The sequence below is a fragment of the Rhinolophus hipposideros genome (assembly GCF_964194185.1).
Source record: "Rhinolophus hipposideros genome assembly, chromosome: X".
Classification (NCBI taxonomy): domain Eukaryota; kingdom Metazoa; phylum Chordata; class Mammalia; order Chiroptera; family Rhinolophidae; genus Rhinolophus; species Rhinolophus hipposideros.
The window spans coordinates 98,187,409-98,201,002 of NC_138046.1; the positions used below are offsets into that span (position 1 = coordinate 98,187,409).

At 37.0% G+C, this 13,594-nt stretch overlaps 1 protein-coding gene across 4 annotated transcripts in view; it reads right to left on the reverse strand.

The window, feature by feature from the left end:
• Window positions 1-338: 338 nt before the first annotated feature.
• The window catches only part of PRRG1 (proline rich and Gla domain 1), a 108,010-nt gene continuing 94,754 nt past the window's right edge, over window positions 339-13,594 (reverse strand). For all 4 annotated transcript variants that reach the window (XM_081043384.1, XM_081043386.1, XM_081043385.1 and 1 more), the window contains one exon: window positions 339-4,443. In XM_081043384.1, the coding sequence (XP_080899510.1) occupies window positions 3,958-4,443 (486 nt within the window). In that variant the 3' untranslated portion in view covers window positions 339-3,957. The remainder of the gene's footprint in view (window positions 4,444-13,594) is intronic.

Consider the following 13,594-nt stretch of genomic DNA (forward strand, 5'->3'; position numbering starts at 1 on the left):
GAAAAAACCAGTTTCTTGGTAGCTGCAGACAACACTAGTCCCAGTTCTTGACAGACTACATTACAGCAGGCAGCTCAGTCAGTCTATCCCTTTGGAGCAAGTGTTCCCATTTTGTATCATACCAGCATCATTCAAAAGTAGTACAGAAATTTCTTTCTTGCTGAGAATACCCTGAGGTTTTCAGCAGATAATTTCTGATTTCTTTACTGAGCAATAGTCCCTAAATTACTAAGAAAAAATATAATTTTACCTTGTTTAAAAACCCACATAATTAATAAAAACTTAAGCAGCATGCTTATCACCTAACCATAATATAATTAACACATGGTAGAAGAAATCTCGTGGGTTTAAAAATAGCTTTATTTAGCATACCCAAAACATGGAAACATAAGAAAAACCTTACCTAGTATAAACATAAAAATAGTTAAATACCATAATTTAATGTAAACCATGTGTTTAAAAATGTGAAATATTAAAATACATGCTATTTACACAGAACCAAGTTAAAGCTATCTCCATAGTTATCATGTCAGATCGTCAATATCTTGAAGTCATCTTTAACAATGAATTAAACACAGCATCTGTATTTGTACCAGTCAATAGGAAAGGAAGAAATCATTTAATTTACTTTAAACAGATATAATTCATCATGACATTCAAAGTAGGGAGGCAGAAAGTGCCAGTTCTAGGATTCCAGACACAACCACTGCATGTGGAGGCTTGGAAACCATTCCACTGGAACACCATTAAGCCATTCTTTCATTTAAATGCAAACGGGTCGATTCAATTTAGTTATAGCTTTAAAAAGGTACTAAATGTATCTGCAAAAATAAAGCTTTATTAAAAACGATCAAAGTGAATGTAATATCAATCAGGTAAGAAAGGCAAAAACATAAAAAATACATGTTATTCCAGACAAATCCCTTTAATTATAACAAATGTTAAGAAACTCAGTTTATAAAACTAGATGGGGTAGCAAAAGCGTTTTTAAAAATGTAAAACCCAAATCAGAATCCAACCAAACCAAACCAACAAACCTGAGAATGCTTCTTGAAGAAAGTGGTACTTTGTTTATCCTGTCATCGTGACAGGGATGCTGCCAGGAGACCTGTGGCTAACGCCAGTTATCACTACGGGGTAGAGTGTTTTCTTTGACCAACACTCGAAAAAGCTGTAGTCGTTGATCAGTTTATGCTTTTGGCTTTGTTTTATGGCTGAATATTCATTCTTATACTGCAATTCAGGTGTCTCTAAGAGGCAGCAGTAATCCCAACATCAGGAGTTTAAATTATAAAGTTGCAAGAACATATACTTAGTAATAGCACATTCTACTCCTTTGTCTAATCCTGTAATTCTCAAGCTTTTGATCTTCAGACCCCTTTATACTCTTATAATTTATTGGGGATCTGGATACCAAAGAGCTTTTGTTTATGGAGCTGACGTCTGTCAGTATTTGCCATATCAGAAAATAAAACTGAAAATTTTAAAAGTATTTATTCATTTAAAAATTAAAAAGACCATTACATGCTAACATTAATAACATTTTTAAGAAAATAGCTATATTTTCTAAAGCAGAAAAAGATCTGTGGGAAGATGGCATTGTTTTACATTTTCAACTCCTTTTTGAGAGAGAGAATTACAGCGAAAAGACAATTCTTTGTAGTATTAGGAAAATAGTTTTGATCTCACCGCAGGACTCCCAGGAGTTCATGCGCCACTTTTGAAAACTGCTGGTTTAATTTAAGGCTTGATATTAATGACCTAAAAAACTCACACAAAAGAAGCCTTCATTTTCATTTAAAAATAAACCAAAATATCCACACATACACGTCATTGGAACAAACATTCCCGCTTTCAGCGTTAACTGAAAGCCAACGATCACCATGTACTCATGGCCAAATTCAGAATAATATTGTCATTTATGTTGAGGCCAAGATTTATTCATTTTTAGCCCACGAAAGCTACAAAACCTATTAACACACACATCTTAGTTCCCTTTCTAACATCTGCTTAATTCTGTTTGTACTGAGCTAGCTGTTGTCTTTAAGTTGGCACAGTCTTGGTACAGACCAGAGAATGACATGACTTTACTAATAACCCACACACTCATGTTAGGAACATGTTAGCCACGTATGGAGCAGCCTACCCTATTTCTCACTATGTGAAAGCTCTGATAAATTTTAGGGCAACAGAAGGAGAAAATTCTCCCTTAAGCACAATGAGAACAATGGTATGGCCTTCCCGTAGATAACTCTTCACATCTTACAAGTTACTTTAGTGCACACCATCTCATTAGATCCTTTGAAGCAGCTGGAGAAGGGCAGGACAAAGAATCTTATCACCGTTTCAGAGTTGAGGAACTTGAGGGTCAGTTATGGGTCTTTCCCTAGGTACCATGGCAAGTATGTTGCAGAACGGGATTGGAGTTCATGACATCTGACTCCTGGTTCAACCAGGAGTCTCCCCAGTATTCCTCCTTCCTTGGGTTCAAGGGCAAGACTAAGGGAGGGATTGGAGGGGATGGAGATGAGGCAGCAGAGTGTGACACTTCTGAAATCTGCATTCCGTCTGCCTCATCAACCATTGTATCCAACACTAAGGAGGCTTGGGAGTGGCAGAGACATTTCCCTGACTGACATAATGAATTTTCCATTGGTGCATACATTATGGAACGTCATAGGAAAACAACTGTGTTTCTTTCTGAGACAGTTTATGTTGTCAGTTCATTCATAGCCTGTTCCCTCTGCGCCAAGGGAAAAGTAAAAATCCTGCAGTTAAAAAAAAATCTGATGAGAATACAAAAATGAAATAGCAACAATAATGAGATCTGTGTGTAGCTAATATAACTAGATTTATTGTGCACCTGGCACAACACAGACTTTGCAATCTTTCTCCACCAATTGGAGAGCAATATAAAAAGTGCCTCCTAATCATCTTGATGCAAAGACTTCAATCTATACAAAAGCATTAAGAAAATAATTTCAAGAATTTTATTTTAACTAAATTCTTAGGTGCTTGAAGATTCTGTGGTGGTAGGTGAGGGAACAGAGTAAAAGGCCATGGTACAGTGAGAAGAAAATAATTATTGTCACTAATGAGCAAAGGAGAAATCTTTATTCCCTGTCATTAATATATATATATATGTCTACTTTAGAAATTATTCTGTTGCCAGGAAATCATCTACACCAAGATGTCAATACAAATAGCACGAGACATTCAAAGATAGTAAGCAAACACTGTTTAATTTCGCTGGGGGGAGGCAGTCAATAACAACAAAAAAAATCCCTCCTACAAAACTCACCAAATGCCACTAATGACCAATGATTTCCTTGCTACATACTATAGGCAACTTATTGTTTACTGTGCCTTCCCTCTGTCTTTCTGAGACATTTCGAAAATCAAGATGGACTGCATGCATTTTTTTTTAAGGTAGATGAAGAAAAAGGAGGTAAACAAAAGCCAGTAATAATTAGAAAACATGCTAATTTCATCTTATTTTCAAAATTTAACAGCATGTTGCTATCTATTACACAAAATGTTGGTGCCGTTTTCCCCCCAATTTTGGTAAGTAAGGTTCTCTTTGCAGGATATTTAAACAGAAGTTAATGGCTTAAGACAGTTGCACATATGGTGGACTGATGTACACATACATATACATACATATATACATGAATACATGTGTATACACACAGACATATATATGTATAGCTCATCATATCACTTGAAGAACTCTTCATGTTTTTCCCTCTTCATGTATTTCCATTAGTAAAAATGAGCAGAGATAATGATTTTATAGTAGGAAATAAAACAAATAAAAATCAAATCAGAAAATGTGAAGTGGTACGCTGTCAGAGTCCAATACAATAAGTCAATACACATTTATGTAGTGGTAAAGTGCTAGAAAGTTCTTTCATTAGTATTTTAAAAAACGATTATAGTAAAAAGAAGTCTGCAGTTTCATTTGATGGTGGTGACCACAGGCACCATAGCAATGGCACTGGCTGAGCTGGCGTTGATGATGTCCTCATACTCTGGGGGAGGGTCTAAATGAGGTTCCGTTTCACTCCTCTGAAGGTTCACCTGGCCAGTGGCTTCCTCATAGGTTGGTGGAGGATCGCAGTTGGACAGGCGAGTCGAGACAGAATCGGAGCGCCCAACTACATATTCCAGAAAGCCTGGCGACAATCCACTGCTATCAAACACTTCATCTGGTGGGGGGGGCGGAGTGATAATATTAAGGTGCTGAGGGAAAGGGATGTGGCCCTCAGTCACTGTCTGTCTGCGAGTTTTGTTTCTGAGGAAGCATCTCCAGATTAGGAAAATGACAAGGAGGATAATGAAGAGGCCAAAGATTAACGGAAAGGTAAGGTAAAATTGAAACCAGTCACTTCCTCTGTTACTCTCTCCTTGTTTTGCTTTCGTGTAGGTGTTCCAAAACTCTTTCTGAAAATGAAATACAAAATACGTTGAAGATCAGTATGATCACAAGATGTGAAATACCACATGAAAAAATGTCTAGGTTCTATTAACATGGACACAAACCCCAAACCAGATGTGTTGGTTTAAATGACCTACAGCCTATATTATCTATGGCAAGAGATTACCTGTAAAATCATGGCCCTCACTCTGGATCCTTCCTAAAACCGTCACAACACAAGTCTTTCTGAAGACTTGGAGTTATTTATATTTTCAGCAATGACATTTTTTCCCCTTTATATAAATTTTTTATTTTTCACTTACAGCTAACACACAATATATTAGTTTCAGGTGTACAACATAGTGATTAGACATTTATATAACTTATGAAGTGATCACCCCAATAAGTCTAGTACCCACCTGACACCATACATAGTTACTACAATATTATTGACTATATTCCCTATGCTTTACTTTACATCTCCATGACTGTTTAGTAACTACCAATTTGTACTTCTAAACTCCTTCCCCTTTTTCACCCAGCCCCAAACCCCTTCCCCTCTGGCAACCATCAATTTGTTCTCTGTATCTATGAGTTTCTTCTTGTTCATTTATTTTGTTTTTTAGATTCCACATGTAAGTGAAATCATATGGTACTTGTCTTTCTCTGACTTATTTCACTTAGCATAATACCCTTTAGGGTATTATGTTGTTCTTGCAAATGGCAATATTTCATCTTTTTTATGGCCAAAAAATATTCCATTGTATATATGTACCACATCTTCTTTATCCATTCGTCCATCAATGGACATTTACGTTGCTTCCATCTCGTGGTTATTGTAAGCAATGCTGCAATGAATATAGGGGTGCATATATCTTTTAAAATTAGTTTTGGATTTCTTTGGGTAAATATCCAGGAGTGGAATTACTGGGTCATAAGATAGTTTTACTCTTAATTTTTTGAAGACTCTCAATACTGTTTTCCATAGTGGCTGCATACAATCCTGCCAACAGTGCATGAGGGCTCCCTTTTCTCTCTATCCTTGCCAACACTTGTCATTTCTTGTTGTTTTGATGATAGCCATTCTAACAGTGTGAGGTGATTATCACATTGTATTTTTCATTTGCATTTCCTAGTAATTGGTGATACTGAATATCTTTTCACCTGTCTGTTGGCCATCTGTATGTCTTCTTTGTAAAAATGTCTATTTAGATCCTCTGCCCATTTTGTTTTTTTGTTGTTGCTGTTGAAATGTATGACTTCTTTATATGTTTCGGATATTAACCCCTTATTGGATGTATGATTTGCAAATTATCTTTCTCATTCACTAAACTGCCTTTTCATTTTACTGATGGTTTCCTTTGCTGTGCAGAAGCTTTTTAATTTGATGTAGTCCTATTTATTTCTGCTTTTGTTTCCTTTGCCATTGTAGTCAAATCCACAAAAATATCACTGAGACCAATGTCAAGAAGCTTACTATGTTTGCTTCTATGTATTTTATGGTTTCCAGTCTTATGTTAAAGTCAACACCATTTACTGAAGAGACTTTGCTTTCTCCATTGTATATTCTTGCCTCTTTTGTCATAGATTAAATGACCATATAGGCGTGGGTTTATTTCTGGGTTCTCAATTCTGTTTCATTGATCACTGTGTCTGATTTTCACTGTGTCTGGTTAATACCATACCGTTTTTTTTTTACTGTAGCTTTGTAGTATAGTTTGAAATGAGGCAGTGTGAGACCTCTGGCTTTTTTCTTTCTTTTTTTAATCTCAGGATCGCTTTAGCTATTTGAGGTCTTTGATAGTTCCATAATATTTTAGGATGTTTTGATTCTATTTCTGTGAAAGTGACATTGGGATTTTGATAGGGATTGCTTTAGATATAATATGGACATTTTAACAATGTTAATTTTTCCAATCCATGAGTACTGTGTATCTTTGCATTTCTTTGTGTCTTCCTCAATTTCTTTCAACAATGTCTTATGGTTTTCAGTGTACAGATCTTTCACCTCCTTGGTTAAATTTATTCCTAGGTATTTTATTCTTCTTGATGCAGTTGTAAATGTTAATAGTTGCTTTATATACTTTGGTGCTCCTATGTTAGGTATATACATATTGATATATGTTATATGTTTTTGATGGATTGTCTGCTTTATTATTATAGAATGTCCATCTTTGGCTCTTGTTACCTTTTTTGTTTGAAGTCTGTTCTGTCTGTTGGCTATAATTTGCTTTGAGTGTCATCTTCCACCTCTTTGTTTTGAGCCTATGTTTGACTTTAGAGCTCAGATGAGTCTCCTGCAGACAGCATATAGTTGGGTCTTGTTTTTTAATCCATCCAACCACTCTATGACTTTTGATTGGGGTATTAAAAATATAATACCTGGTATTATATTATATTATATTATATTATATTATATTATATTATATTATATTATATTATTATATTATATAAGACCCGGTCTTATAGTAAAGTAAGACCGGGTCTTATATTAATTTTTTTGCTCCAAAAGATGCATTAGAGCTGATGGTCCAGCTAGGTCTTATTTTCAGGGAAACATGATATTGACATTTTATCTTTTGTTTTGTTTGTTCTATATTGTCATTGTTTATTTTCTCTTGTGTTTCTGTCTGCCATTTTAGTTTGGTGATTTTCTATGACTTTTTTCTCTGTTTTCTCTTTTTTGTCTCTGCTCTACATTTTTGTTTTGTGGTTACCATGTAGTTTGTATAAAATGTCTCATAGATAAAATAGTCCTTTTTCTGCTGCTAGCATTTTATCTTCATTTGCCTATACAGGTTCTGTCCTTTTCTTTATGTTTTTGTTGGAACAAATTGTCCTTTTTTCTGTTGTGAGTTTGTTAACAAATTGTAGCAGCTATAGTTATTTTTAACGTGTTTTTTCTTTTAACCTTTATGTTAAACTTTAGTGATTAAATTATATTCTGAAATATCTTTGCAATTTTCTGATTCCATTCCATTACTCAAAGTTTTGTATACTTTTGCTCTTTCATTTCACGTAGAAGAGCTCCTTTCAGCATTTCTCGTAGGGCAGGTCTAATAGTAGTGAGCTCCCTCAGCTTCTGTTTGTCATAGAAAGCTTTTATTTTTCTTTCATATCTGAAAGATAACTTTGCTGGATATTCTTAGCTGGTGGTTTTTATCTTTTCGATATTTTGAATATATAACTCCTTTCTCTCCTGGCCTGTAGAGTTTCTGTTGAGAAATCTGCTGATAACCTAATGGGAGTACCTTTGTAGGTGACTTCCCGCCTCCCCAGCTGCCTTTAAAATTCTTAAACTTTTTTTTAAGGAGGGTGCAGCTCACAGTGGCCCATGCAGGGATCGAACTGGCAAACTTGGTGCTACCAGCCTCACGCTCTAACAAACTGAGCTAATCAGCCACCCTTTAAAATTCTTTATTACTGACTTTTGACAATTTTAATATAATGCATCTTGGAGAAGGTCTTTTTGCATTGAAGTAATTAGGTGTTCTGTTAGCTATTATTTCTTTAATTAAGCTCTCTGCTCCCTTCTCCCTCCCTTCTCCTTCTGGGATACTCATTATCCTTATGTTGCTTTTCCTAGTGGAGTTGGATAGTTCTTTTATAGTTTCTTCGTATTTTTAGGATCTGAGTTCTCTCTCTTCTTCCACCTGAATCATTTCTAGATTTCTGTCTTTGAGATCACTAATTCTCTCTTCCATATGGTCTGCTCTATTTCCATTGCTTTGTAATTCATTCTTCATCTGATTTCCTGAGTTCTTCAGCTCCATAACTTCTGTTTGGTTCTTTTTTAGAGTTTCAATCTCTTTGGTAAAGTACTCCTTGTGCTGATTAATTTTATTCTGGAGCTTACTGAATTGTCTTTCTGAATTTTCTAGTAGCTTGTTGAGTTTCTTCATGACAACCATTTTGAGTTCTCCATCAGATAGCACACGTCTAAGACTTTACATTTAGTTTCTGGAGAATTGGCGATACCATATTACTGTACCTTTTTCATGGTTCTTGATGAATTATTCCTCTTCTGGCACATCTGAAGTAGTGAACACCTTTCTGAGTGGACTCTATATTTCAGAGCTAGCACTTTGCACCCTGCACTGCCTTTGCCATTGGCATCACTGGTGCCTTGCTGTTGGTGTCGCAGGGTTGTGGGTGTCAACACTGTCCCTAGAGCCTCCGGTCTTGGGCACTGCTGCGGTTCCAAGAGCCTCAGGTCGTAAGCAATATTGTGGCTGTGGGCACTGGGGGCTTAGGTGCAGCCCCCACCCACTGCTGGAACAGCTGAGGTTGCAGGCGCTGCCACCATGGGGTGGTACCTGGGTCGCAGGTGCTGCCACCATTCTTGGAACCTCAGGTCGCAGGTGCTGCTGCTGCTGTACCAGATTCTTGGCTGCAGCCCTCACTGCTGTGTGGGCTGAGGTTGTAGTCACTACCACTGGTGGGGGGCCTGGATCTCGGGTGCTGCCATGGTTCCTGGAGCCTCTGGCCATAGGCTTTGTCACTTCTGCTGCTCTGGTTCTGCCCTGTCCAAGAGGTCCAATCTGCCCACCTTCAGATGTATGGACCTCTCGGGCATCCTGGTGCGTTGTATAAAGTATCCTATGTTGGGCTATGGATGTTCTACTGGTTGTAATTTAAAGTGGAAAGACAAAGGGAATGACTCTCTTCTCCATGATGCTGACATCACTCCAGGGAATAACATTTTTAAGCATGTTTTTATGGAGACCTACCAAGCGTCTCATGTTTACTCAATTTTCTTTCATCTTCAGATGACGAGTTCCCCTCTCACTTTTGAATCTCTCAGATCTCCATTTCCTTTCCCACCATGTACTCTTATCCACAAAAATGAACAAATATCTGATTCTAAATAATTATATAATGCTAACCTTGGATAAATACATTGAAAAGTGGCTCTTTTATATTATCCATATCACGTTGGGATAATCAAGCATCAATAATGCACATGAAAATGATTTTTTCATGGCTGGCTGGTATAATTCAATTTCTGTGTTTCACATGCTGGAAATGAAAAATTTGCAGACTAAAAGAAAATCAGGTTTTTATTTTGAATGGTTAAAACCAAAGCTTAGACAAAAATGGAATTACAAAACCAGATTTTTACTTATAGCAACTCAATTAATCCTCAACTCAATTCACACCCAATAATGAAGGTATAATTCATCCCTACTTGCAGATGAGGAAATGGAGGCTCACAGAGGTTACCTAATAATGAATCCAAGGTCATTTAACACGTAAATGTTGGAGCTGGGATTTGAATCCAAGAGGCCTGGCATCAGAGCAAACAGAAAAGTAATCTGTCTTGATGTATAAGACATTTTGAACGGGTCTGGCTACTTTCCTAGAAAATTCAATCTTCCCGTCATGTTAAATGTGTAGTCAAAAGTGAGCTGGCTCATTTTATAAATTAAATGTTTTCAATTAAAGTAACAGTGATCTGATAGAAAGGCATTTACTGAGAAAGGTACTTACTGACAGATTTCTTTGGGAACTAGACTTATTTTGTTCTCTAGGCCAGAGAATCAGATGAAAATTCACTTGAAATCAAGACTAATATAACTGTCATTCAAACAAATAAACCAAGTTTATGTCTCTAAAAACTAGTTCAATAGTTTTTTTTAATCTCATTTTTTAAAATTTATTGGGGTGACAATTGTTAGTGAAATTACATAGGTTTCAGGTGTACAATTCTGTATTACATCATCTATAAATCCCATTGTGTGTTCACCACCCAGAGTTAGTTCTCCTTCCATCACCATATATTTGATCCCCCTTACCCTCATCTCCCACTTTTTTTTATCTTATTGAAAGCAGCCAAAAGATACTCAAAGATAATCAAGCCAAATGATTCCAAAACTTGGTAAAGCACTGTTTTAGAAGGAATGAAAATTTGTTTAAGGACGAAAAATTTCATTAAAGGGTCTTAGTAGTTTTAGATCAGGCTAAAATTATACAAATAATAAGTGTAATCTGAATGTGCCAGAGAGGTCTGAAGCATTTCGGAAGGAAGAATCCAAGAGGTAGATGTTTCATCACAGTAGGCGAGTTTTAGAACAAAATTCAGTATGTGCAAGATTCCATCAAACAATATTAGTTGCTCTTTTATAAAATATGTTTTTCTGTTTTGAATTTTCTCACTGCCATTTTTTTTATTAGAACTTGAGTGACTCAATGCCTGAAGGACTCTATTCATAATTCAGAGCAGAGCTGATAATGTTTTACAATCTTTGATTAATTAGCTCAGAACCTACCTAGTGAAGCTGGAAATGGTTAATGTTCCCAATGAGTATGTGTTACTGAGGAGGACCCAGCAGCATTTCTATCCAGTAATCACATGGCTTCTCCCTTTCCTTGAATAAGTATGAAGGAAAGACTATCAGAGATGAAGGACAAAAACCACAGCCCTAATCCGAAACGTTGCCTAACTGAGAACAAGATGGGACATTCCAACAAGAGGTTGCCCAAAATTTTGAAGATTCTTTATCAAGATGGATGTTCTGGGGAAAATGGGTGGAGTGACACAAGTCACTTAACATCTTTGTGTTAATTTCTTTGTCCACAGAGTAAGAATATGTGGATATAACTTTGAGAAAATAGATAAAATGTTTGTAAATTATGATACAAAATGTAAGGCATTATCTTGAAAACTGTCACTAGGGTATAGACATATGTTGCCAAGAAACAAAATGCTGAGTATAGTGTCAATTCAATTTATTTTACAATAAGTTGAATATAGTATAACTGGGGAATGAAGAATAAAATATGATTTTGTTGGTGTGTCTTTTTGCAAATAATTATGAAGATGATTATTTTGCAAAGTGACACACAGCTTACATAAAGTAAACCTCTATAATTTAGATATAATTATTTAAAAACTGTTAAGGTTTGGATTCAGCATAATTGATGGGGGATTTGATAGCTGTACTGCTGTATGAGGCAACAGGAGGAATCTCAAGTCCCAAAATATCCCTTATGACCACTATTAAAAACTGAATGCTAAAAATTCATTCTTTAAGGATTCTGGTATAAGATAGCAACATACAAAGAACCTGAACTTAACTCCTCTGGCTGACACACCGAATCTACAGCTACATATGGAACAAATTCCTGTGGAGAAAACCTAAGAAATACCTGAGCAACTCCTACACATTGGGTGAAAAGAAACAAACAAAACCAAAAACAACAAAACATTGAAGCAGGTAGGAGAGGCTGACATAAGATCTCTCTATAAACCCAACCCCGGCACAGGGCAGTGACCCATCATCAGGTGGAAACTCAAAACCACGAGCTTCTCCCTGAATAGCAAAGCATTTGCATCCCATATAAGGAACCCCAACTTTTAAGATCTGCACCTGAGAGATTAGCCCCCAAAACATCTAGCTTTGAAAGCCAATGGGACTCACGTCCAGGAGACCCACAGGCTATAGCAAACTAAGAAACGGTTCTTAAATGGTTCATGTGAGCAGACTTGCCTAGCACCAGAAGCCAACTTAAAGGCACCCAGACTTTGTATGAAAGAGGCTTACTTGCATACTTTAAAGCATTGGCCTGAAGGGCAGGCATTTAATTTAACATACATATAGGGGCCTACTGAAGACTCTCTAGGAACAGAGACCAGAGGATGCCATCTTTGTACCCTTCCTCTGCTTTGCTCCAGGTTGCTGGTATCTCTCACAAAGGAACTGGTACGTACCCTTTTGTGGTGCCCTGACTTTTGCAGGGGCTACAGGGGAAACCTCTATATCACCTGCTTCTGGTGGCCAGTGGGATTTGCAATGTGGTCCTACAGGGCACTGTATATTTGCATACTTTTTAAAAAAACTGCTGCATAAGGCTCTGAATTCCAATCAGCTTGAATCTAGGTCCTCATTGACATCTTCTCCTTGAAGACACTGACACATCTTGGCACACCCTCAACTACTAGGAGGCAGTCAAAATAAAATAGGCAGCTCGGACAATCACAAAGATCTGACAGAAAACCAAGAGCTAGGGCAGGATTGAATGATAAGGTTTGTTTCCTACAGGAGGCCACACCTTCAAGACTGGGAGAAGTGGCTATTTTATCTAATGCACAGATACCAACACAGAGAGTCAAATGAAATGAAGAAACAGGAATATATTACAAATGATAGAGCAAGATTAAACCTTAGAAAAAGACTCTTATGAAATGGAGACAGATGACTTACCTGATGAAGAGTTCAAAATAATGTTCATAAAAATACTCACTGAGCTTGGGAAGAGAATGGATACACAACGTGAGAACTTCAACAAAGAAAATATAAGAAAGTGCCAAATAGAAGTCACAGAGCTGAATACAATACTGCAATACAATAAGAATACAATAACTGTACTGCAAAACATACTAGAGGAGTTCAACAACAGACTAGATGAAACAAAGAAAGGATCAGGAAACTGTCACACGGGGCAGAGTAACTCACCCAATCAGAGCAGCAAAAAGAAAAAAAAAGAATTGAAGAAAGTGAAGAGACCGTAAATGACTTATAGGACAACATCAAGCAAAGCAACATTTGCATTATAGGAGTCTCAGAAGAAGAGAGAGAGAAAGGGACCTCTTTCTCATAGTAAACCTCCTTCACAGAAAACTTATTTGAAGAAATAATGGCTACCTATGTAACTTTACTAACCATTGTCACCCCAATAAACTTAAAAAAAAAAAAGAAATAACGGATGAAAACTTCTCTGACCTGTGGAAGGAAACACACATCGAGATGCAGAAAGATCAGAGGGTGACAAATAAGATGAACCTGTGGGTAAAAAAGGGGTTCTATGGAAGGTGACCTCATAGGGTGATCTGATTATAAATTCCTAACTGGGCAGGTCACGGTGGGTGGTCACACCCAGGCATATAGCTTCTTTAGTAAAAGGCTTATCTTTGCTTTAAGCAAGTCCTGCCCATTGTTTCTGTGCATCTAGGTTAACACACCTTTGAAATGCCCCCCCTTTCAGACCTCTCCATCTAATGCATGACTACCCTTTCAGATGCCCTCCTTCTATAGCTGTGACCACCCTCAGGAGAACACATAATCTTGTTAACTATCCTGTAATCTGATCCCAGCCTTGCTTTCTCCCACCTTCACGTCTCCTTCCTTACATTCCCTCCTTAATTCCAAATGCATAAAAGAAGCTGCAAATTGCCCT